Consider the following 26,207-nt stretch of genomic DNA (forward strand, 5'->3'; position numbering starts at 1 on the left):
ACAGTCTAAAGGACATATAGCTTATGGAAGGATTCACAGGGATCGGTCAAGAGGTAATAGGCAGAAGTTCCAACAAGGGAAATTCCAATTAGATATACGGAATATTTTTGTTATCATGAAGATAGTCGAATATTGGAAAAAGGTGTCCAGTAAGGCTATGGACAGCTGTCTGTCTTCATACTTGGAGATGCTCAGAAGGTGACTGGGCACAGCTCTGCACAGCTTCATCTAGTTGACTGTGCTTTTAGCAAGGGGTTGGACCAGATAATCCCCAGAGGTCATTGCCAACCTATATGTTTCTGTGATTCTAAGAGACTCTGTGTTCTAGCAGTCAGAGCAGGACTGCTCTTGAAAATGAAAGTTATATATGTACACATTAGGACTAGGCAGACAAATTAAAATCCCTCCCAGGCTATGAAGTTAGAGTTCTCTTCGAAGACCAACAATTTTAATTTTAGCCCAACGAATTATCTGTAATTTCTTCTCCCTGAGGTGCTTATTAATTAGGAAGTGAAATGTAATACTGAAATTAAAGCTGATCAGTGAGGACTTGGTAATCCAGCCTAACTAAAAGGCAGAATGCTTGACTGTATCAAACTTGCAGTTGATGTTACAGAGGAAAGATTGCCTGTAAATCTTCTGTTTTGGGTTTTGTTTTTTTTTTTCTTCATCCTGGGAGCTGCTGCAGACCAAGAGTTTGCTGGAGCACTTTCACAGGAGCAACCTGCCTGCTCATGTGTTTTACTTCATATTGTCTCTGTCAGAAAAGCAGCTAACTGTCCCACTTGCAGATAGATTAACAGTGTAGGCACTACGTGATGGAACACAGCACAGGCTAACTGTTGAAGTTATTTGTCCAGTTTCTCAGGTAGGTTACGCTAATTTGTAGGCTGTTTGGTCTAAACAAATTATTTGCTAAGCCATGAACTTTAAAACTAGTTTGGAATGTGTCACTGGCTGGCTCTTGGGTCTTCCTACTGCTTTCTTGCTGTTTGTTGAAGATGATTTGAATAATACTTTGCAAGAAACTTCTGTCTCCTGTCATTAGCTAAGTTGAGAAGAGGGTCTGGCACACTGAGATCTGACTGTCTCCTTCTGAGACAGACTCCCATAAAACTAAAAGCATTACTTCAGGGATCAGTCTAAACACAGCATTCTCGATTTTGCCATCAGTTATATCATGTTTAGTCTCATAGCAAAATGTTAGGAGACTAAAAAGATGATCACAGATTGGTTTTCATTGTGCTTGGTCATTTTTGTCTTTGGGAGACTGTGAGAAGGTCAGCTATTTCTGACACGGAGAGATGGGCAATTTGAGCAACATCATAGAATGATGGAAAAGATTTGGGAAGGAGAGGCAGTGGGGAAGCAAAAGACCCAATCCTGTGTATTAGTGTGTGATGCTCAGTCATCATGCAGAGAGGCAAGCGTCTATAACATCTGAAAAACCAGAGGGTCTTGTTTGTTTTGGAAGAAAATATAATTAACTTGTTGCTCTGTCCCTTTGTGAGCTGTGATGGAGACGTGCTTTAAATGATGTACATAGGGAGCAGTTCTTGATTCTCCCACGGATATTAACAGGCTGGATGAAGGGAACCGGAACTAGTGGGTCAAAAGCCTAGCATGGCTCCAATGGGGACGGAGTTGCAAGTTGGGACCTCTTCTTCTCTAATACGTTTTTCTCTCTGACATCAGGAGGGCGATGCATAGCTATGAGGTAGGCTTGATAGCAATTGCATACTTCCTTTTCTATACTCCTTTAATGGGAACCTGTGGGAAAGTCATGGCTTTGTAGAATATGAAGGTAACTGCTGAGAAACTGGCCTTAGTTTTCTTAAGGGTTGGAAATCAGCAGTGGTCGCTAGACAGAAAGGTGTCACCTTACCTCCCTTCTCATTAAAATTTCTGTGGGGTTATTTCAGGTGTAATTTATGAAAAGCTGTGCAGTGGGTACATCTCCAGTGAACCTCTACTAGGTTGCATCCCACTATTTAACAAGTAGTGTGGTAAAGCATCTCTCTGTACAAGGTCAGATTTATCTTTTGTTTTTATGGAGTTTTACATGAATGCTTTGCTTTGGGATTGTTGTTTCTCCATGCATAAATCTTTATTATACCAACAGCCTGCAGCCCCAGTGAACCAAAGCAAAACACATTTATATTCTTCTCTGTATTTATCACCACAGTGAAAGAACTCATTTGAAAAGAAGCTGTGAGAGTTTCCAGCAGGTGTGGTGGGGGTTTAGAACCTGTGAGCCTTTAGTGGGCTTATGTTTCTCCCTTTTAAATTTGAATGGGATATGCCAAGCTGATTCTGGCCCCAGATTGGGCATCATTCCCTTTGGGATGATTACTGAGAATGGAACTGAAAGTGAACTTTTGTTGGAAGGTGCTATGGGAGTAGAGAAGCAAGTTGTGCATGCGTCCATGCATGCACTTTGGTGGATTAGAAGATGTGCTGAAGTGTGCAGGTATGCTTTGCAGCCAGCTCAGTCTGAAGCCTCAATTTTTACTTTCTGATGTGTTGGTTTGGGTTCAAGTAGGGTTCTTCTTTAGAGGTGGGATGATAAATGTGCTGACATGTAAGTGCTTGTAGCTTTTACCAGGTGGTGAATTTGAACCCTCCACCTTGAGGTTGACCTCACGTGATTTACCTTTACAATAAAAAATATAGTGCATGTCTCTACTGTCTGCACACAGTGGGATTACTAATACATATTAGTTATCTGTGATATAACAGTGTACTTTTTGTCAATGAACGCAGATAGTAAGAAAGATAAAACTAGATATTTTATTTAAAAACAAAAATATTTTTCTGTGGAGAAAAAGCATAATCCTACTTATCTAAGTTTTGACTTTCTGAACAGTGTACATTAATTTTGGTTCACTGTATGACTTCCTAAATCTGCAGTGCATGAAACCAAATTCCCACCAGTAATAGCTTGGAGGAACCCCTGAGCCTGTGTAGGGAAAGACTTAAACATGGTACATAACCATCACTGAGAGGACTTTTATTCTGAGATGTCCTAAATTTTGAGTGCTTGACTTCACAATTTTAGAATCTTTTACAATGGCAACATCATACCTATTTCTCTAGTGTGAACTGAAAAAGGCAGGATGGCAACCGTGGTCTCGCCAGGAGGTCCACCCCACAGCCTTGTGCTGCTGGACACAGTGGCACAGCTGGCAACAGCAGCTGCCTGCTCCAGTCCTAAGATGGGGAGGTTTAGCAGAGCTGTATGACTTGGTGTTGCAGGAGAAAACACTCTTGAGTCATGAAATTTCACTTAATTTATTGCCAGTTAAGATAAACTTTTAATTACTGATTCTGGTATTGAGAAATAATGACAATTACACACTTGACAAAACACCTCAACTTCCCTCCAGACACCTTTCCTCCCCCCTTGCGAGCCTCCAGTTCACTCCCTACACATTGTACTCAGTTGTAGGGTTCTGTGCGGGGTGCTTTCCTTTTTCTGCCACTTTTTGTTTCTTGCTCTTTTTTTCCCACAGCTCCAGCACGGGGTCCTCCACAGGCCACCATCCTCTCAAACATCCTCTCAAAGGCATAGCTCCTCTTAGGTATCCATGTGCACAGGCATGCCCTGCAACTGCACAGGCCTTGCGTTTTTCTCTGGTGTCTCCTGCCCTGATCGGCTACTGCCAGTAGGTCCAGTTTCTCTAAAACTGGTAGGCAGATCGTATCCTAAACCAAACCATTCCCCATCTGTTGTTCTTCTGTTCTTCCTCAGGTTCCCCTTTTTCCTGCAAAGTCATTCCCTGGCTTCATCTGTACTGTCTCAATGCTGGTGAATGCAGAGAAGGGAGGAAAATCTTTCCTGAGAGCACAGGAAAAACAGATCCCTGAATTTTACTCCAGTTCCTGGCCGTACCTGCTGTTCCAGGTCATGTCCTGTGAAGCAGGACTGGAGGCCATTGGCTCTGAGGGGATGTTAGGAAGGCATTTGCGGACATGTGTGGGCACCACAGGAGCGGGGAAGGTGCTCTGTGGGATGGTTTGTGAGTTGTCTGGTCATGCATGAGCTGTGGGAAGGACATGAGTGGGCTTTTAGTGGTTGCAGTTTTTGAAGGTTTTAGCTGCTGAGCCCTCTCATCTCTACTGGATGTGTGAAATGCAGTTTTTTGAAGGCTAATAACTTTCCCACAAAAATCCACTCATAGTTGGGTAAGACAAAAGGCACGTGCCTGAAATGGAGCTGCACTTTGTTTCAGGTCCCTGCTCTAAACACCGGAGTGAGAGGACTTCAAATTAAGCCACCTGGGCAGAATAACATACTTCACCCTGCTTCATTCTTAGAAGTAACTGAAGTGCTATTTTTGAAGTTCTTCCAAAAGCTTTTATCCTTTAGACAGAAACAAGCTCAGAATATATAAGCATAGACAATGAAGGTTTGGCAAAATTATAAGCTGATGAAATTGGGGTCCTGTGGTAGGAAATGCTGATCGCTGTTTACAATGGGTACGAGTCCTTCCCTTGCTCTAGAAATTGCCTAATGTAATCCAGGCTATGCCAGTGAATTTCACAGGGAGACAGCGGTGTTCGCATGCACATTTTAGAAAAGCCATGCTTTATGGATGAGCAAAAGAGTACCCCACAGCCAAATAAAACATAGCAAAGTGTCTGTGCCTCTTTGCAAAGAGTGATACGCTTTGTCCTGGTTCAATTAATGCTATGCAGCAGGCTAGAATTGTAAACGTAAAAAATAAGCAAGCTGCACCAAGGCTGGTTTGCAAAGCCATACAGAAGGTCAGCACTGGATGGTAATGATATGGAAATCAGCTTGAATCATGAGCGTGAATGAGTTCTGTGATTCAAAACTGGGCAGTAATAGGATCTAGTATTAGGGTCAGGCAGGTGTGAAGATACTAATGATGAAGATTTAAAAGTAAACTTTAATTTAAGACTTGCAGGGCAAAATGCAATGAGTTCTGTAGACAGTGTAATTGTACTAGTGGAGAAAGGTATTTTCCCCTTCTTGACCTTTGTCCTCCATTCAATCACAGAAATCCATAGGCTCAAAGGTTTGGTTTTGACTTACCAGGCAGTGAAGAAGCTCTGATAAGGCTTTGTAGCTATTAAACTTTCATAGGTTTGCAGCCTTGTCATTGAAGCTAAAGAGATGGTAACTGTTTTTTTCACTTGGGGATGGGATTTCAATTAAGTTAGTGTTGCTCAGTATTAGAATTCCAGCCTTGCAGGCTGCTAAGTGTATGGAGTTTGTGTTATAGGGAGCAGGACCTTTGCCTGAGCCTAAAAAGTTTCCAAAATTACTCTCTCTTCTTTACCCATCTTTGCAAAACTCAGTTTCATTTAATGCTCTGATAGCGCTTGTTCTAAAGTCCGTGCAACCGCTGTGTTGATGCTGGTGCAGATCTGTGTTGCAGACCCATCTAGCATCTCAACAAAAAGCAGGAGATACGGTTTTTCAGAAGTGTTTGGCATTGCCAACAGTTCCTCTCACTGAAGTCGATCAGAGCTGATGGCTTTAGAGAATCTACCTGAAACCCCTGTGTTAAAAGTTTTTTATCCACTCCTTTGAGCTTTGCCCACTGGGCTTTAGACAGTTCCGTGGCTTATGAGGAGAAAAAGAGATGGACTGACTTTGTTTTGATGTCTTCAGTACAAATCAGCCCCTTCCAGTTGAAACCCATGGGTGATTTTTGTAGCTACCTGAAACTGCTCGTAAAGCTAACTTGGTAGACAAGATTTTTGGTGTGCCTTTCACTTCTCCCACAATTCCCCTTGAAAGGAGCTATGACTTTATGGTTTATGGACCAGGCTACCTTCTGTTGCAATGGGAAGTCTAAGCTGTGGATTTCGCTGGTATCTTGTTAATTGGAAAGATCTGATGGGGGGAAAAAATAAAGAAAACCTAGCCTGGGAAGAGTCCTCAAGGGTTACTGTCAAATAGAGCACTGGCCTGCTGGGGAGACAGATCTTTGAGGGGTTTTATGCTGTTACTACTGAAATCAGTGATATAAATGAGCACACGTATGCCCAGATACTGTTGTGTTTCCTGATTAGTCCTCTACCTGCTTTTTCAGTTGCTGCATGTCGCATGCCTTCTGCTCTGCTGTAACACAGCAGCTTTGCATCTTGCTGCCTGTATGACTTCCGCTCCCCATTCTGCATGATCTGCTGAATGTACTTATTGTGATTCCAGAAAAAGCTGAAATAGATGTTGATGGTTTTTGCTTTTTGTTTTTTCCCCTGTCCCTTCTTCTCTTGGCAGTTTTTTATCATGCTGTTAATTATATTTCTGTTGGAGCTCGCTGTTGTGATTCTGTTCTTTGTCTACACCGACAAGGTAAGTCAGATTCTTCATTTTTCTTTCCCCTTCAGCAAATTTTTATGCCCCTTTTCCCTATAAATAAATCATGAAGCACTTGGCTTGGTATGCACGTCATGCTTCTGTCTTCCTTGAGACACCCCTCTCAGAAGGAGCTCTCTCAGAATGCATAAACAGCCTTGCAGGACTGGGCTCGCTTGCTCATGTGTACAACTCAAGGTCACAGATATTGCCAAGTGCATCTGCCATTTAAAGAAAAATCAAACACCAAAAACCCTCACAAAAAAGCAAAGAAGCCAATGATCCTTACTAGGAACATGTAGGAAGAGACACCCATCAGAATGAATAGTATTTTTAAAAAATGTTTACAATTTAAGAACCACATTAATGTTGCTACAAAGGAGGTGTCCTTAGCACACAGGCAAAGGCACACAATCCGTTATCTTTCTAAGTTGCTCCTTGCAGCATATGTGTGCTTAGAATCTAGTGGAAAGCCAAGGTAAATGTATAAAGGTTTAATAAACAAAGCTTTTGGTTTTGGTTTCAAATTTTACTTAGGTTTTACCTTTGTTCCTGTGCTCCCTTGGTATTTCTGTTGTAAGGGCATGATTGCCTATCTGAATTATCTTTATCCTTAAAATAATTTTTCTAAAAAAAAAAATCTTACATTAAAAAAACCCCCCAAAAGGGCATAATTGTGCATAACCTGCCTATTCAATCAAAATTGTCAAATAAAGTCTCTTACAACTGATGACTAAGGGAGCTTGAAAATCACAGGGTAAGTGGCAAAATTTTGCCATGAATTAACAGTCATCAGGTAAATGACCAATAAACAGCTTCCTCTGGAATGGAAAGACAAAATAGGAAAAAATAAATACAAATTAAAAATAACTACACAAAATGTCAAAATAAAATGAAGATTAACAGCAGCCCTAGTTATATTCAGTATGGTTAGCAATAACCTGGATGAGGAGTGGATAAGATGTCAACATTACTTTCTAGAAAGGCTCCAAATTTAATTAATGAACACTGTGAGTGATTGTCAGGTGCACTTCTGAAGGACTGAAAAGAGCTAGGTTGCTGGATGGCATGCTGTAGCTGGAACATGGAATTAACTTGCAAGGTAATTAAAGCAGAAGGGGCAATTTAAAATTACTTGTATGCATTATTGGATTCTGAATTACTTGTAACCTCTTGGGAGAAAGATCTACACGTCATACATGACAGCTTACTACAGGCATCTACTTAATATGCAGTGGGCCTCCAAAACCTAAATACAACACTTGGCTATATTTAGGAAGGGAATCAGTTAGAAAATATTATCATGTCATTGTATAAATTGACGGACTCACTTCACTGAATTTAATGTTGAGTTTTGGTTACAGAAATGATTAGAAGCACTAGAAAGGTGGGAGAGAACAGTCATGAAGAGGGGTTATGGAAACTACCCTGATTCAGTTTGGGAAGGGAAAGAGATCTTCTGCTTAAGAGATCTTAAGAAGATAAATGATAGCAGTTTCTAAAATACTGATATATTAAAGACCTGTCCTGAACACACAAGAAATACTTGAAAATATTAAGGAGTAGGTTTAAAAGAAATGTTTCTTATGCTCCACATCATCATCTTGTAGAATTCCCTGTTGTTGGCTGCTGCTGAGACTAATAGTTCAATAAATGTGTGGGTATGGAGGGAAGAAAAAAACCAAAGAAACGTTTTTATTCATAAAACAATCAGCACTGTTATGTTGACAAGTGTGTCACAGAATGTTGGTCCTCGCTTTTCAGAGGTAAAAATAGTGGAAAAGTGTCAGGAGGGATTTCCTCCCTCCTTCAGCCTGTTGGTTTGCAGTGTTTTTTATTTGTTCTTAGTACAGAGATCAGGAAATTTAACTTTCCTCTGAGTCACGTACTGTAGGTTGATGCAGGAGGTACACTACAGTTGCCTGTAAGATCAAAACAGAGTCTAAAATATGGGCTCCGGTTCAAGTGCAGTTAGCTACTGAGTTAAGAAATTGCTGTAGTCTGTGTATTGTGACTGATCAAATTTGAAGCTCTTAATGTTCCTGTATGACTTTAAATCCATGGTCTTATACTAAGGAAATCAATAGTTTGTGTTACAATTACAGTCTTGCCTACAGAATAAATAAAACAGCAGCAGCCTAAAACTAGTATTTTCATACAGCATGCTTAGAATTTGTGTGCTGGCTTTCCTGATGTGTAGGACAATATTGCCACGTGTACTGGTAAGGGGAAGTAGCTAACCGAGACAAGTCCACCACAGTCATTCAGTTAATGCAGCTCCTTGGAAAATCAATGAAGGAACAATCTACACTAACACTTGCAGGTCAGAAGAAAGTAACATTAATTTTGTGTGCAAGAGCAGGAAAGGAGTCTGAAGATTAAGACTTTGGGGGCTCCTGTATCATCCATATATATACACACATATAAAATCAGAAGTTTTTTCAAGTACCTGGTAGCTTTCTATTAATTAGGAGTGCATGTACATGTAAAATTCTTCCCAGGATAAACTGTGGAGGGGCAATTGTTATTTTCTTTTTCTGGCTTGAGAAGAGGTTGAATAATGGATTCCCTTGCAGTTTTCACTTACTCCTACTTTGTCAAGTGGAAGGACTTTGGAGTGGATACTTTATCCCTTGCTGCAAAGTTTAATCAATACTCTCCTCTTCCCCTGGAGCAGGGCAGTGTTATTACCCTATTTAGGTGGAGAGGCAGGAGCTGAGAGAATTGCCCAAGACTCTGCAGGCAGCTGGGGCCAATTCTAAGTTTAGTTTTGGCTGACAGCAAGGGATGTGAGAGACTGAGCTGTGCAAATGGCAGGGCTGGGTATTGCAGCTGACTTAATAGCACTTGCCCAGTGAATGATGTCCATTTTGTTCCTTCTGCTGTAGAATGGGCACAGTCGCAAGCTGGTGCTTGCACTGCAATATCAGCCACAGGGCGGGTGTGCATCCAGGGGAGTGTGGACGCAGCACTCACGAGCTGTGAAGTAGTTTCTGTATCCTTTGCTGGGACTGTTGCTTTAGTAGCCTGTTAGTTACTAAAAAGCATCAAGACAAAAGGTCTTTACAGCCATTCACAGATAGGTTTTTGGCACAGCACTCTTATTCTTCTGCTGTGGAAGAGTGTGCAGCTGTGGAGGTGGACAGGACAGGCTGCTGGGACTCAAGGCAGCCTAGACTGACCCGTTGTCATTCATCAGCTTGGGAGAAGCCCCAAAATTGCCTCTGCCTCTCATTCTAGTGACTTGGCAGCAGCCTCTCTGAGCTTTTAAGCAGCCAACTTGCTCCTGTGCCCTAAAATGTCATCTTCCCATGATGGAGAAACGTTTGTCTTGATCTCATGAGGTAAATGCTGCCCTGGACTTTACAATTCTTTCTCTGAAATGCCTATGTAGTCTGATATTGTAAAGCAAGAGGGGCTTAGAGAAAGCTCAGGAATACATAGTATGGAAAGGAAAAGGGGTAATGCCTTGCTTTTTGGAGCTGGATTGTGGATCTCTTTGGCAGGGCCTGAGCTCATACCTTGTTCACTATTCCTCCAACTGTCCTGTCTGGTTACATTGCAAAATATGAATCCTTTGAGTGCTGCCGAAGTGAAGTGTGGGCTGTGTGGGAATAGGATAAGGAAATGCATTCCTATGGGATAGTTGTCAGGAAAAATATATAGCACTTTTATTTTGTCCTGGCTGTTCACAGAACAGCAGAGTGACTGGTTTGTAGGCTGTCTTCAGCTCAAAGTGGGCACCCGAGGGACTTGGGAGCTCCTCTTGGTGTTTGTGCATGTCTGTATGCAAGTTCCCAAACTGTAGCTTTTTATTTTTTTGAGGGCACAAATATCAGCCCAAGAGATGTGGGTATTGAATGGAGTTTGTGTGATTATGAGAATTAAGGCAGGTTGTTACCACTCTGAGAGCACTCTTTTTTCAGGCTAAATTTGTGCCCCCATTTGAAGTAGTCCAAACTCCAGTGACACTGCTAGAGTCATGTGAATGGTTATGTGAATGGCCACCCATCTATAGCTTTTGAACAGTCTCTTTAATATGTTTTATTTTGATTCCATTAATACAGAGCAGCATTTGACATTTTTATAAGTTGATCATTTCTGTGTGAGGCTCTATATGTATTTGTAAGAGATCCATGGGGTACTGATAGGGTTAACCATAATTTTATTGTGATTAAGAGAAAGCAGCAGAGCTGTATCCTGTCAGAGGCTGGATACTCCTTATATTTCTCAACACCAGATTGGACCCTGTTAGAATATAAATTACGCTAATAAAATGCATAGCCTTGTACCAGTTCTAACTTGTATAATCCTTCTGGTTTTAGCATCTGTATTTATTTTTACTGTGATGATTCTCCTGGAGGCACAGAAAAGAAAAGTCCATATTTACTTTTTTGCAGCCGTAATACATGATTTTTTTTCAGTAGGTTTGTTTGTTCAGATGTCTGCATTTTTTCTGATTTATGGGCAGAGCTATGGTGCCACCATTTAATGCCCACAAATGGAAGAACATTACTAAACCACCATAATGTGCCTTTTTTTCTTTTCTTTTTGAAATGTCAAACTGAGTAACATAAGCCAGTTTAAGGAACAAAAGCACTGAAGGATCACTGACTATGATATTTGATTATGGGAGCAGTTACTGCTATTGGCAACTCAAAGTTAAGACCGGAATTTTCAATAACGATTAGGCCATTAACTCACTTGGGGTCCCTGTGAAAATTACAGCCTAAATTCCTTGCCTGCTTAGCTGCGTTGAAAATGGCCCACAGAATGATAGAGGATTGAAAAATAATGGCTACTTCTGTTTTTCATGAGATGTGTGAAAATGTTCTTGTTTTCCGTGTCGCAGTAAATTGTAATGAGTTCCTCCATAGCATTTACTGCTAGCTTATAAAAAATATGGTCTGTAGATTGATGCATTTCTTGCTTAGTTTCTCAAAACATTTTACAAATTATTGTAATTCCTGATTGATATTTTGCCTGGTCCCATACAGATTAGAGACAGCAGACTGAAATGTAGTGGGTATGATTTTAAGTATAGCTCAGTCCTCACAACCTCTTTCACATTTGGCTTTAAAGACAAAGTGGAAAAACTGAATCTCTTCCACCTTCTGCACTCATGAGCAGTTGCTCACAGAAATTATCTGATGCTGTTGAGCCGCTGGCCAATATGAGGAAGGTGTTCACAATCAAACTGAAGAAATTATTCATACAGAAAATTTAGTTCAAACCTACTGCAGAAACTGTTGTTCTGATTGAGCTTCAGTCCAGAGAGCTTAAAAGTTTTCTATGTTTGTCTTCGATAGAGCTTCAGGGGAGCAGGATGTCTGCTCAGGTAACAAAATGTCTCATGTTCCTAGTCAGCCTAGCACACAGGGCTGTCCCAGGTGCACCCACAGAAGTTGTTAATCTTTTTTAAAATGGAGAAATGGCGGCTAAAGTGAAGGGACAAGATCATCCAAATTGTGTGTGGTTTACAGATGGTAAGGTATTGGAAAACAACAGGCCTTGGAAAACCCTGCAGAACTGGCAGGGTGGTCACTCTGCACCACTCTTCAGTCAGATGGCCTGCCTTTTCTACCAGTGTTTCTTCATCAGCATTTGACTTTGCCTACACCATCCCGTTGTCATACATTTTAAAACTTCTTACTGTTGAAACTTTTGAGTGGTGGTAGAAATATTGGGTCCCTGTATCCTCCTTTGCCACAGTGAACATAGCGGTTCCTGCTGCTGTGCAAGGCTGGGAGAATTTCAGAACAATATCTCTGTGGGTAGTATCTACGTTTGTCAGCGTGCAGAAGGCTCTCAAGAGGACAAGGCCATTTTTAACTCTCCGTGGTATTTCTGTGGGGATATGCTGCATTAACATAACATGCTTCAGAGCATGCAAGTCCTAGTATGTGTATGCAATGGTTTCTGAGCAGCCCGTGTGTTAATGCTTTATTTTTCAGTTAGAGTTCCATTTGGTTTTTTTTTTGAAAGAGCTCTCCACACATTGAGCAGTTCCTGGCACATAGCATCTCTCTGGCAGTGTTCTGGAGTTAGGGTTTTGTGTAAGTGCTGACATAGCTAAAAGCTATTTCTCAGATAAACAGGAGTAGCATTGCAGGCGGATGTGGAGGAAGCTATAGATTGTCTCCTGGATTGTGATGCACTGCAATTATTGCTCTGTGAAACTGATGCGTTAGCCCTGGTCAAGTATTATATTTCTCTAATGCAAAATAATGTTTTATAAATGGTGATATAAAATAAGAAAAGACAAAAGTGTCTCTGTGGTTTATTTTACTTGGTAATAAGCTTAATTTTAACTAGTTTATTAGCATTTCAGTACTGGTGTCACACAATAGGGAGTTGCAGAAATTTCATCAAAAGAATTTAATTGTAACCAATCCATTTTGGCTTCTTTTCAGCAAAGCATTCAGGCATAGGTTTAAATCTGTCCCTATTCAGCAGTTAACTCAAGTGCATGCTTAAATCCATGTGACTGACTTAATCATATACAGAAGTCTTGTCAAAGTTGATATGCTACTTTTGTGTCTTTCCTTTAAAGGAAATATTGCTAGGGAAATGCTAATGACAGTGAAAAATTCTGGAGATTGTAAAGATGCATCACATCTTTCACTCCATAGGGAATTTAGTGAAAAATAATGAATGTTTGCTTTAAAGCATTATTGGTTATCTTTTTCTATTTGTTCTGAACAGCTTTCCATTTAGTATCTTGAACTCCAGCACATCACTTTAACCTTTCATTAGGCAGGAGGAGGTGAGGGGGATGGAATTTATTTGCCTGTGTGGCTGAAAAAAGGAAACACACCAAAGGAAATCCCGATAGTTTCACTAATTCATTTGTCAAAGGAGGATTTCATTGAAAGTGCACCTCCAAAATGCTATTAACAGGCTTATTGAAGAATAGCACAGTATTGATGAAAAGAATTAAGTGCATGCTCAGAAATAGGTGTTATTTAGGAACAATAACTGCAGATGAAATGCATTAGGGCTCCCCACTGGGAACTCCTGATCAATGGTTGATCAAGGCCTAACTGATTCCTTGAATAAAGTGTTAGCAAGGGAATGGGTGCAGGGAAAGGAAAATCAAACTTTCCTAAATTAAGCTCCGTGCCTAACACAAATACTCTTTCTAAAGATTAGATAATGCAGTAGCCTGTCAGCTCGTTATGCCTCATATCTTCCTATTTTGGCTGAGATCAGAAATGAAGATGAATGTAGGTGTCTCATCCTAGTCAGTATGTATTTTTGTTCATCTTGCAATGAGTACAATATTTTTCATATCATCCTGCTGCACAGTTTGGCGTAGTGCTTTTTCTCAGGAGAAATCCAGTTCCAACCTCCAACCTGGCTGACTGGGACATTAATTCCCAGATCTCTATAGATTAATCGAACACAGCTGCTGCTGCCATTATGCCTGGCTTAAAGCCAGCCAGGTCTATTTTTTATTTCCTGACATCACTAAATTCATCTGAGGATCTCCTGATAAATATTTGGCAATGTATCAGTTAGCCTACAACAGAAAGAGGTGTATCTGGGCTTCCTTCTTACTGGTTTGTAATCCCTAATTAAAGGTTAACTCAATCTCAGGAGCATGTCAGAGTATATCTTTGTTGTGGGAGCACTTTTACAGTGAATTTTTTCCCATGCCCGTGTCTCAAGTTTCAGGTTTCATAGTAGATGAATATAAGTGGTGCAGGTCTTCAGCCAGCCTCTCCAAAGGAAAACTCTGGAATACAGTAATGGTGGTTATTACTCACCACATTAACAAGTGGTGAGTAAGTAGTTCAGTTCTACTTTTGCTGACTGGGAGAAGTGATGTTGAAGGCTAAATCCTGAAGGTGCAGTGTCTCCTGGGAAATACTTAGTGCTCTCGTGTCTGAATGAATGTAATGGGACCTTACTATTCTAGAGAACAATTTTTTACGTGACTCATCTGTGGTCAAATAAGAAGCTATTTCAACATCTAGGTGGATCAGGACCTGGATGCATGCAGGTATTCAGTGCTGATAGAACTCAAGTGGAGGGCACTGGTTTACATACACCTGATCAACACTAGTTTTAGCTGGTGACTGGCCCCCAGTTTTGCATCTTTTCTAACTGCTGGTACACGTTTTATACAATTTTATTTGAAAAAGGGAAGAATAGCAGAAAGAGAAAAGAATGTTTTAGAAAGGTGATAAAATAAATAATTAAGGCAGCTTTAGACATTTAAATATAGGCAACATCAAATGCAGAGGAATGACTGAGGTAGTATATTGAAACAGACAGCACATTTTTTATTCATTCTATGAACATTTTTGATGTGTCACAATGTATTTCAGACAACATTAGAAAATGACAGTAAACTAAATGTTTAACATCTTTTACATATACAAAAAGAGAAGGGAAGATGACTTTTTGTGTTACCAGACTGTAAGAAGGCCAATAGCATACAGTCCTTGTTTTGGATTTGTCAGCTGCAATTGAAGAATAACATGGTGGGTAGACCACTTTATTAGGTATAATTTGCAGCTGAAGTTTTCAACTCCTTCCTTTTATTTAACTCAGCAAGGGTATACACAGAATGACTCTTAGTTGAAATGAGGAAAGACAGATTGCTGATAAGCAGCTCTAAACCATTACTAGTTCTGGGTTCTCTTAGGGTGGAGTGTGTTGACTTTAAGGCCACAAATCATGTTCATGCTTTATATTACCCAAACTCCAGGACACATACAAGGCATCCACTGTATAGCTTAGCTTCTCATTGGAAATATTGCTGCACTGCAAGACAGTGTTGTCTTGCCGGCTGATAATTGTGGGTTGAATCCTTGCTGTGAAGTTTAGGTGTAGGAAGGAGGTACAGCAAGTGTTCTAGACACCAGCCATTGTATCTTTTGAAATATATTCCCAAACTTACAAAACCAACATAATCAATGGGGATTACCAATCAATGGTAATCAATACCTGCTTGCTGTTTTACTGTCTGTGCCAGTAAAACAGCAACAAGGTATATCTGTAATCATCTTGAATACAGACTAATTATCTGTAGTCATCTTTAATATGGACTAATTATCTTTAATCATTTGGAATCTTGGACTCCCTGAATCTTTTTCCAAATGAGCACTAAAATCAGTGGTTGACTTGACAATAGGAAATGACAGAGCTGGAAGAAAGAGAAGTAGATTTTGTGTAAAGGGATATATCTTAACAGGAAGCAGAGAGAGAACTTTATTTTACAATTTCTGAGTGCACACATTTCCTGCTTGATGCTTTCAGTGCCTCTGATAGTTTGGATGATGGTAGTATAACACAATTTCGCCACAGTGTCCTGGCATTAGTAATGAATGAGGCACACACAAAGATTGTTTTAACCATGGCACAATCTTAATTCACTTTGTTGTACTGCAGTTATTTCACGTACTCTCTTCGATGCCTTTAAATTGCAGGGGAGGCATCCTTGAGAACAGAGAATTCTCATATAGGTTCAGCTTTTTCTTGTTGAAACCCATTCATCTACTTACATTCCCCTGCCTGCTACTAATTGTCTCTGGTACAATTTCTTAATGATTTTTTCTGTGATAGATTATTGAATTATTATACAACAATATATGTTTTGATTTTCATGCTTGCTCCATTTTGCACTTTATTGCCATAAGCCAAGGATGATGTTGCTCTGCCAGACGTTTTTGCCATCTGCACATTGCCACTCTGAACCACAGGAAAGCAGAACAATACATGTCATCATCTTCAGCTGTGCTGATGTTGCCTCTGTTGACAAAGTCCTAACCTCAGCATTTAGGAAACCTTTTCAGAGGTCACCTCGAAGGGCTTATTGAAGTGCAAACTGAATGGCATGTTAAAAATTGGTAAATTATGTAAATGAAGCAAAATTGAAAAGATGCAAAAGACCATTTGAAGGTATTTAAGAAAACAACTAAAAAGTCTTTCTCTAGAGAATAATGAAAGTGGAAAGTCATGAAGCACGTAAGAGAAAAAGATTTTGATTCAAAACCAGATGTTTGTTAGATTTATCACACAAGACATTTAGTTTTTCTTCAGGACCAAAGGAGTTGCAATAAGATTTGAATTAATCAGAATTGTTGAAGGGATATTTAAAAGCTGTGAAGAGAATCAACATTACTCTCTATAGAACACGCACACACAGGAAAACATCCTGCAGATTTCTTTCAGGTCCACCTTTTTCTCGATGAATAGGGAATGCATTGTAGTTGGCAGAAAAGCAGCTGAATACATTGAAACAAACAAAAGCAATGGTGTTTTCAAGGTCAGGTAGCTTGGGAAAAAAAAGAAATTGATTTTCTTTTGGGGACTCTGAAGAAAGCAGGAGGAGAATGTGTTGCATACCTTGAAGTGTGTTGAGTTCAGACTAGTATTTAAGTAAATGTCAGTGGAGTGCCCTTGCTGCTAACACCACCACTGGTAGCTATTCAGTGGCCGGGAGTGGCTTCCTGTGGCTGGGTGTTCTTGATGGAAACCTGGTTTGTGCTGTCTTTGACACTGATTTATGTACAAATGGCAGAGGCAGCTTATTCATAATGACTGTTGTTATTGCAGAAGAGCACTGAGCAATGAGGATTGCTTTTCTGATTGCCTATCGTAAGTTTTCTCTCCTTCAACTCTATTCATGTAAGTGTCAGTTTTCATGTAAGAGCGTCAGTGAGAGATGATTAGATGAGTAAAACTAGGACACTGGAATGGTGCTCTGCTGCTGGATAGCACAGTTTTGCCACGTCCATTTTAAACCTTTTAGGGGTTTAGTTACATGATACAGTATCAGGTGTCAGGATAGAATGAATACGCAAGTTACCACATTCTATATGGTAAAATCCTGGCCTGAGTGAAGTCAGTGGGAGCTGCCTGTTGTCTTCCATGGAGCCAAGCTATTATCCTTAATTTTAGAATTTTTGAAATCTCTTTTCCATTTCCCCACACAGTGATCCAAATAACACTCACTTGAGTGTGTGAGATGGTGTATTATGGTGGTATAGGAGATTCCACTACATGGCAACTGCAATAATCAGGGGTTCTGTTCTCTAGCATAATGCCTTGATCTTGCAATGTAGAATGTGTGGGATGCTGCTGCCTGCTAAGAAATTGGATGAACTTTGGCTGCAGAAAAATCACACGTTTCCAGGAGAAATTAAATTAACGAAGTCTAGATTCCTGTGGGTATTTGTTTCCAAATCTCTGATGTGGTAACTTGGCTTCACCATCCATGTTCATAATGACTGTCCATCACCCTTGCTGTGGTACAGAATCGCAGAATTGTTTAAGTTAGAAGAGACCTCTTGAGATGAGGTAGTCCAACCACCTCTTCAAGCAGGAACAGCTATAGCAGGCTGCCCAGGTATGTGTCCAGTTGGGTTTTGAGTATCTACACAGATGGAGACTCCACAATCTCTCTGGGCAACCTGTTGCAGTGTTTGACCACCCTTACAGTAAAAAAGTGTTTTCTTGCATTCAGATTGAATGTCCAGCTTTTTAATTTGTGCCCATTGCCTCTTGTGATCTCAGTGGGCACTACTGAGAAGAGTCTGATTCCCTCTTCTTCATTCCTTCCCATCAGATATTTATACACATTGATAAGAATCCCTCTGAATCTTCCTTTCTCCAAGGCTGAGCAGTCCCATCTCTCTCGGTCTCTCCTCATATGAAAGATGCTCCAGTCAAATCATCTTTATAGCCCTGTGCAGGACTCACCCCAGTAAGTCCATTTCTTTCTTGTACTGGGGAGCCCAGAATTGGACACAGATATGGCCTCACCAGTGCTGAGTAGAGAGGAAGGATCACATCCTGTGACATGCTAGCAGTGCTTCTCCTAATGCAGTCCAGGATACTGTTGGCCTTTGCTACAAGATTGCATTTCTGGCTCATGGTCAACTTATTGTCCACCAAGACCCCAAGGTCTTTCTCTGCAGAGCTACAGGTGTCAAAAGCCTAAAGTCAAGGTAAACAACATCCGCTGTTCTCCCCTCATCCACAGAGCTAGTTACTGTATTGTGGAAATCCGTCATGTTAGTTAAGCACGATTTCCCCTTCGTAAATCCATTCTGACTCCTCCCAATCATCTTTTTGTCCTTCACGTGTTTGGAAATGGTTTCCAGGATTACTTGCTCCATCACCTTCCTAGGAATTGAGGTGAGAATGACAGGCCTGTAGTTCCTGGATCTTCCTTATTGCCCGTGTTGAAGATAGGAGTGGTATTTGCTCTCTTCCAGTGTTCAAGAACTTCTCACCATCCTCTAGTGGGACAGAGTCCTCTCTTGTATGGTATTGCCATTTCTTGTCCAGTACTTCCAACCACTGCGCTGGCAAAAAAACAGCCCAAGTGCTGACTGGCAGGGCACTGTATATTCTAGAGCAGACGAAGTATGTATGTGTTACACTCCCATTTCAACCTTTTTTTCTCATTCTGGGTACTGATTTTGGGTATCTGCTGCAGCTAGTCACCAGTTTTCACAAAAATTACAGAAATTGAGTGTATCTGAAATCTGTGTGTCTACCAACCATTTGAGTTCATTTTTTTGCTTTGTAATTTTTTGTTGAAGGCATATAATGGCAAGAACTTTCCAATGACGAAATGCTCCCACTGGTGCATGCCATAGGTTTGCAGTGATTATACAAAAGGAGAATATTTGAGTTAAAGGTGAATATGCCAGCTAAAGCTTTTTCTCAGTGATACTTATTGGAATGAGTGCTTTTCCAATTAGCCTTTCACTGTCATTTATTTGAATTACTTTTTTTGAATACTTACTTTGAATTCCTGGAATGTGCTAGATATCAAACTGCTAAGGGGGCAGCGGGAAGAGACCTCATTCCACAATGAGCTGGACTTTTTGAGGATTTAATATGTCCCTTTTCCATACGCTCGTTTATTAGATTTTGTGATTGGGTAGGGTTATATTTTTTGTATTCATCCCATAAAGATCAGCTAGTGCTATGTATGGTAAATGGAGAATGTGGCTTTCTGGTGGGACTGTGCAGATTCCATAGGAATCAGTTTCTGGATTCCTTGGGCTCCTTGCTCCTGATCCAGGGGCAGCTCCTAGCCCGTTCCTTAGACATCACAGAGCTGTCAACATTACTGTGTAGCTCTTTGAGGAGATTAGATCAGGCTCTGAGATGCAAAACTACTCTTCTGCTTGATCTAGGAAATACAAAGGCACTTTTCTGATCTAAAGGCCTTCCTCCACCCATTCCAGACATGTTTTGAGAGATATCCTGCTGGAGTAGCTGGCCATTTGGAATAGACCTGTGTGCTGTGTGCCTGGAAGAGCTATAGCCTTCCCTGTGAGGCTGGGGTGACACTGTAGCGAGGCTTATGGCATGTCCTGGTGTGAATTTGCCTGTATGTGGTCCCTGCTATGTCCTGTTTAGCAGATAGATGCTAACAGCCAGGTTTAGAGATGGACAAATGAATCCTTTCCACATGCTCTTATGAAACAATTTCAATGCAAATGAGCAACATGATATTTTAATTACTGTTTCACAGACTGTGTGTTTGTTTCTGGTCTTAGTAGGGGTGCCATGCAGAGTTATAGCCAGTAAGGGTCACTCAGTAAGTCCTTATCTATTCCACAGCTTTTATGTTTGAAGTTGATCTATCTCATTAATCTCTCTGGTTTTTGTTTTTGGGTTTTTTTTAATAGCATATTAATTTCAAGGATTCCAATATCACTCTCTCAAGATTTTTCCATGTGAACCTTTCTAGAGGAGATTAATTTATCACAAAATGGTTAAGGAGTCCTGCTGTATATAGATTTTTGTGAAAAGTAGCACATTTGGGGACTGAGAGACAAAGCTGATGAGGGCATAAAATGCACTACTTGAAGCGTGTTTCTTCAGTCACACAATTATTCTCTTTCTCCTCAAAGACTGTTTGCCTCGTTCAGCTTAACATCATGAATCCACAATTCAAGTAGCATAAATAAAGAAGATCAAGTTTCTGATCTCTGAAAGCTTGCAGTACCCTGGTTACTCTAACCTTCCAAGAGAAGAGGACACTGAGATGTCCCCATGTCAATTTTGACTTGCCAATCACTTCACTTTCTGCCTTGAAATAATTATCCAGTGGGAATTTTAGGTTGCACGCAGACAACTTGTGTTCTTACTGAACAGAGTTAAGTGGAGTTAAGTAGGCAAGAATTTGACACTTGTTAGAGAGGTTGTTCTTACGCAACTTCTAGGTGCTCTTTTAAGTGGTGATGGAATCTGATAAAGAGAAAAATTAATGCTAAAGGAAAATGAGATTTAACAGACAATTAACTACATCCTGCATAATAAAAATGTGGTTTTAAGCCAAGATTGGTTTGAGTGTCTCTCCCTTGATGACCAACTTTGAGATAATTTAGAGAGGCTTGAAATTTGACACTTCACGAAAATTAGACCTGCCAGGATGTAAAGTGGGGTGCCCCAAATCCCCTCTTGTGTCTGCAAGTCATCTCCAAGGTAGAGAGACACTGAAGAGCAGTACAGTGATGGGACATGGTTCAGTGCACTGTGTCCTGCAGCAGCACACTTTACAAGGGAAGAATACCTTGGGTAAGAATGAATCTTAACATTCTCCTTTTTGTGGCCTATGACCACAGTGCTGAGCCTCTCATATTCCCTTTGGAATATGGTTGTGCATGGAGGGTAAAGATGCATTCGTATTAATAAGCATATAGGTTTGGACCACTTCCTTTGGTTTATCAGGAGATAGCAGCTCACCTGGTCCTCCATTTCAAGCTGAAATGGAAGAATAAATTGAACAAGTCTTTTATCTCAGCAGATTTTTATAAAAGTGAGTGGGGAATGAAAGGTAAATTGCATTTTCTAAAGTAGGAAATCAAATTGTCCTTCCATCCTCTAACTCAAAAATCTAGGAAAAGTCAGGAAATGTTCCTTGCTTTCTGGATGTACTAATATCCCTCCCCAGCTCTGGGCTGTCTCAGAATGTCCAGGAAGGGCTTTAGGATTTGGAAAGAGTGGCTGGGTGTGTCTTTTCCTGCATATAAAGCTATTTCTTGTAAGAAGTATGTATGGCACCTGAAAGTGAATTTGTTGATTTGCAAGAAAAGAAACACCTAGATTGATCCTGCAGTGCTCTGTGGCTTCACCTCACCCACAGGGTCTTCCTTTATGGTCCTTATCAGGGATGAGTTCCCTTTTCCGACCTCTACAGTCAGCGACTCTGAGCAGCAGGATTAGGTGGGGGGAAAGCAAAGGTTTAATGCTACTGCTTTATTCTCAGGGAGCACAGGCTGCTTCACCTTCCCACATCATGCCTGGATCGAAGATTGGAGTTGCTGATGAAGGAATTAAGTGAGGGGCTATACTCTTTGCCAGAGATTAATATGAATATGATTGGTCCCCAAGCTGGGAGTAATGTTTATGACTAAACGTTACACAAATTGTGGCAGAAATGGCTGTTCAGGATTCTCCTGGCAGCGTTTGTTCTCTGGCTGTCCCTCTATCCTAAGGAATGCAGTCCAACAGCACGAGTAATTTAGTGTGATTAAACGCTAGCCCCCAGTGAAAGGAGTGACGAGGGAGATTCTTTACTTATTCCCCATTTGTCCTGAGCAGGCTTGCTTATGAATCCTGTAACCTTGGCAGCAAGAGAACCTCCTTTTACTTTGCTATCTGCAAGGAAATGAATTACACAAGCATAGAAATTCATGAACGCTGAATACTGCAATTAATTTTGTTAAAGTCTCTTTATATATTTAGTTTGGGAAGAGGAAGGAAGGAGCAGCTTATCACCGACTATGAGTCTGAAGTCACAAATCTTGCACAGCTTTCACTTTGAGATAAAAATGAATCTATAAGGAATCCAAACCCCCTTTGTTTATTTTATATATTGTAAGAATGAGAAATGATGAAGGCAGTAATGTAAAGTAGTGTTAACATCACAATGTCCGTATTGAATTGATTAACATGGAGAAAACACATTAATAGCTTTCTTATTACTAGTCTGAAAACTTTATAATGGCATTTATTAGAACAGAACTGAAATGTGAATGGCAGAACTTTATAAATCTCAGCTCATACGTGCTGGCCTAAATGCTGTCTGAAAATATTTTTTAAAAAAGAGTCCAGACTGAACCTTGCCTGTTTTTCCCATTTAATCTTTCATTTGTACATACATATTAAGCAGGCAATCTTATTGCAGAGAAGTTGGATGTAAAGCTGGATGTATCGGATGTGCAAATTTTCTCTCTTTATGGCCAAAACAGGTGCATGTAAATGTTTCATCAACACACCCATTAAGTTCCCAGTGGTAAATTTAGCCACAAGCATTTGAGAGGTGCTTACTTTGCATTTAATTTAGATCTAAAAAAAGAAGTAGCAGCTTTATTTAAAATGCATTACATTCAGCTTACTTAATATTCTTATTCTCATATATTCTTATTCATTATCTATATATAAAAAATAAATGAGAAAGTCACAGAAATACACACACAGCCCAAAGTGATGAGGGTAGTTGTTCTAAAATAGGTAAAATCTGGCTTAGCAACCAGCCAGTCATTTCATGAACTCTGTTTGAGTGAACTTAGAAATAACCTCACTGAAGTCAGAGAGCTTCTCCCAGGCAGAGCAACCCCTTTATCCTCTCTTTTTAAGTTGCACCAGATATTCCTAATTTTTCATACTGCTGCATAGTGCAAGCACTGTGGGGAGTTGTGGTTCTTTTTCATCTTTCTTTATCCTTTCTTGTGGGCAGTGTCAATCAGCTTGCAAATTGCAGCATGCTCACATCTGATTGCAGTGGAGGTTTCTTTGCCACTTACTTAGAGACTATACATTGTTAATTCTTGCTGTGGCACAGCCTCACTCTGCCGTAGGTAAGATGATGCAGGAAATTCTGCTTGTACGTCATCCACCTTTCCATGACAACAGTGCTTTGCACTGCATCAGGAGTTGTATTTTCTTTGGGAGTTGCATTGAAGTCACTTAATATATGAAATGTATCTTTTTATCACATCTGTTCAAAATGGGTGGCCAGAAATCATAATTGCTGGATGAGGGGAATGATGGTATGATAAATAAAGTACAGTAAATAAAACTGCTATCTGGAATATAAAAAGAAAAATATCCCTGACTGTCTGGCAAGTTGCACTGAAGGGAGATGGCTTCAAAGCATGAAGGAGATTTTTCTTGGTAGGATCAGATATATACAGGCCGCTGTAGATATAACGGGCCTCTGAGAAGTGTACTTGAATGGCATTTATTTGAAAACTATCTACTTGGTAAAGTTTGGACTAACTATATACTAAATCCTTAAGTATCAATCAAAATATAATCATCATCTTTCTACTGTTTCAACATGTCCTCAGCCAGAATCACGGGATTCAGCATGGTGAGGGATTAAACTGGTAACAAATCTCTGGGCTTCTCTGTTATATTTTACTTGCTTTGGCATGCTTCTGTTTATTCCCTTCTCTTTCACAGGATAGAGTTTTATTGCACTCCATCCTTACAATATCTCTGTAAATAAGAAGAAAATGGAAAACTTATTACTTATACTTGTTCTTGAGTTTAGCTTTAGCTTGTAACTTCTTACCCAAGCTTTAGAAGATAATTTTAACAACTTCAAAAACTCTTCTTAAATTGCCCATTAGAGTGAAGGGCGGGGGGGGAGAAAAACTAATTTTTTTTTCCCTGCCTGATTTTTTTTTTCCTGACAAAATGGTCTTTTGTGGCAGAAGGGAGTACATTTTTCCACCCTCATCCCTTCCTATCTTGTTTCATCACAAGTCACACTCCATTAGAGCCCTAATGTTTCTATCAATAAATGATGGATTTGCCAACGGTGATTTAAGTTTAAAATTACTTGCAAAAACTTAATGAAGCCTGCAAATCATGAATTGGATTTCAAAGAAATTGTCTCTGACAGTTAAAAACTACAGCACCAAAGTAATTTCAAGGATAGCCTTTTTTCCCCTTTATAGATTATGTATCAGGTGAAAACAGAGGTGGTTCTGTAGGAATTATTATTATTTTTTAAAGCAAATCGCAATTTGTCTCTTGCTGTGGTAGCTTTCTCTTATTGGTGTGTATCGCAGTGGGTGACATGCTCCTGCAGAAAAAAATTTGTCTCTGCTGCAACTAGCTATTGTGAGTGCCAGTCATAGAATCATTTAGGTTGGAAAAGACCTTCAGATCATCGAGTCCAACCTTTAACCAAGCCCACTAAACCATGTCCTGAAGTACCCTGTCCACTCGCTTTTTGAATATCTCCAGGGATGGTGACTCAACCACTTCCCTGGGCAGCCCATTCCAATGTCTGACAACCCTCTCGGTAAAGAAATATTTCCTAATATCTAACCTAAATCTCCCTTGCCTCAACTTGAGGCCATTTCCTCTTGTCCTATCTCCAGCCAACTGACAGAAGAGACCAGCACCCACCTCACTACAGCCCCCTTCAGGTAGTTGTAGAGAGCGATAAGGTCTCCCCTCAGCCTCCTCTTTTCTAGACTGAAAAAGTCTGCTGCTGATCTGTCTTTGCCATGGGTTTGAGCGACGGTTTCTAATCCCGCTTCCCAGTTTTCTAATCCCAGTTTCGTGCCCTCATTACTAGACTGCTCAGACTGCTTGTCTGCTGTGAACAAAAATGGTACCCTGAGGCTCTCAGCCACTGTATTTCTAAATGGGGTTATATTTTTATAACCCCAAGTGTTCTTTAAAGGTTTAAATTGTCCCTTTTGGCAACCACTTGCCTGTGTAGGAGAGGACGCCTGATGCTGGTTTGCAGTTTCATGAGGAAGATAATCCCTTTACTCAAACGTGCACGTGGGGAATTTGCTGTTGCTTCAAGCATATTCATTTAGTTAATTAGATTTGCAAAAGATAATAAGAAGTTTCCTGTCCTAAATTCAGAATATTTAATGCAATTTGGAAACGGTTGTAAATCTGTCTAAAATAACCAGAAGGGCTGTTGTTATCCTACTGATTCTCTCCTGTCTTTCTTTTCCCCCAAATCCAAGGAGATAAGAGTAGTACAAACTATTTCAACCCCCCCTCCCCCAATGGGACGGGGCGGGGGGGAAGGTGCGGTGGGCAGAGAGTAATTCTAATGCTTTAATAATTGTGCCCATAGACTTTATTTAGGTTTGGTGATTTTGTCTGAGCTGCATGGTAACAGTGGTAGTCAGCATGTTTCTGAATGCTGTCAGTCTCCCATTTGGTGATGGGAACTACAATTTTACAGACTTAATCTAAAAAGCTCTCTAATATAGCTAAGAAACAAATAGGAGTTATATGCATTATTTAGGTGTGGCATAAATAGATAATACAAATTCCTCTCCTCTCTGTTAATTTTGTTTGAACTGACCCTGCAAATTAACCCTTTTTTCATCAAACTTCTGGTGCATCTTTTCCATTATTAACATTTACATTGGTTGTTTCAGAAATTGTGGGTTTTTTAAGCCCGTACATAGTTTTGGTCAAACAGTCATCTGCTGAATACCCAGCTTTCACAGTTTTCCACTATTTTTTTCCAACTTGTTAAATGATTTTTAATTTTTTTTCACCATGTGTCTGCATTAGCTGTCTTGGGAGGAAATTCAGCCCTGGCTGATTAGTCTAAGCATTTCTGTTGTCCTGTTCATGTTGAAGGAAGAGGTGAGTGCAATGGGTTTACTAATTGAAACTTGTTTCAGTCCTGTCAGTTAAGGATGCCAGGACTCATTTACTCCATGTATGCTGGGTGTCATTTTTCATCTGCAAAGCTGCTTTATGCAAAACCTGAATATCTGGTGCTTTTGATTTGCATGGTTTCAAGTCTGTTTCTAAGATGAGATTGTCTGTGGCACATTTATCTATCAACAAATTGTTTGTCTATGTGATGAGACATTCCCTTTTGCAAGATGGATACTATTCT

At 40.2% G+C, this 26,207-nt stretch overlaps 1 protein-coding gene across 7 annotated transcripts in view; it reads left to right on the forward strand.

The window, feature by feature from the left end:
* TSPAN4 (tetraspanin 4) overlaps positions 1 to 26,207 on the forward strand; it is a 477,301-nt gene that overhangs the window by 406,557 nt on the left and 44,537 nt on the right. For all 7 annotated transcript variants that reach the window (XM_030038299.2, XM_030038293.2, XM_030038295.1 and 4 more), the window contains one exon: positions 6,254 to 6,328. In XM_030038299.2, the coding sequence (XP_029894159.1) occupies positions 6,254 to 6,328 (75 nt within the window). The remainder of the gene's footprint in view (positions 1 to 6,253; positions 6,329 to 26,207) is intronic.

The sequence above is a fragment of the Aquila chrysaetos genome, chromosome 16 (assembly GCF_900496995.4).
Source record: "Aquila chrysaetos chrysaetos chromosome 16, bAquChr1.4, whole genome shotgun sequence".
Classification (NCBI taxonomy): Eukaryota; Metazoa; Chordata; class Aves; order Accipitriformes; family Accipitridae; genus Aquila; species Aquila chrysaetos.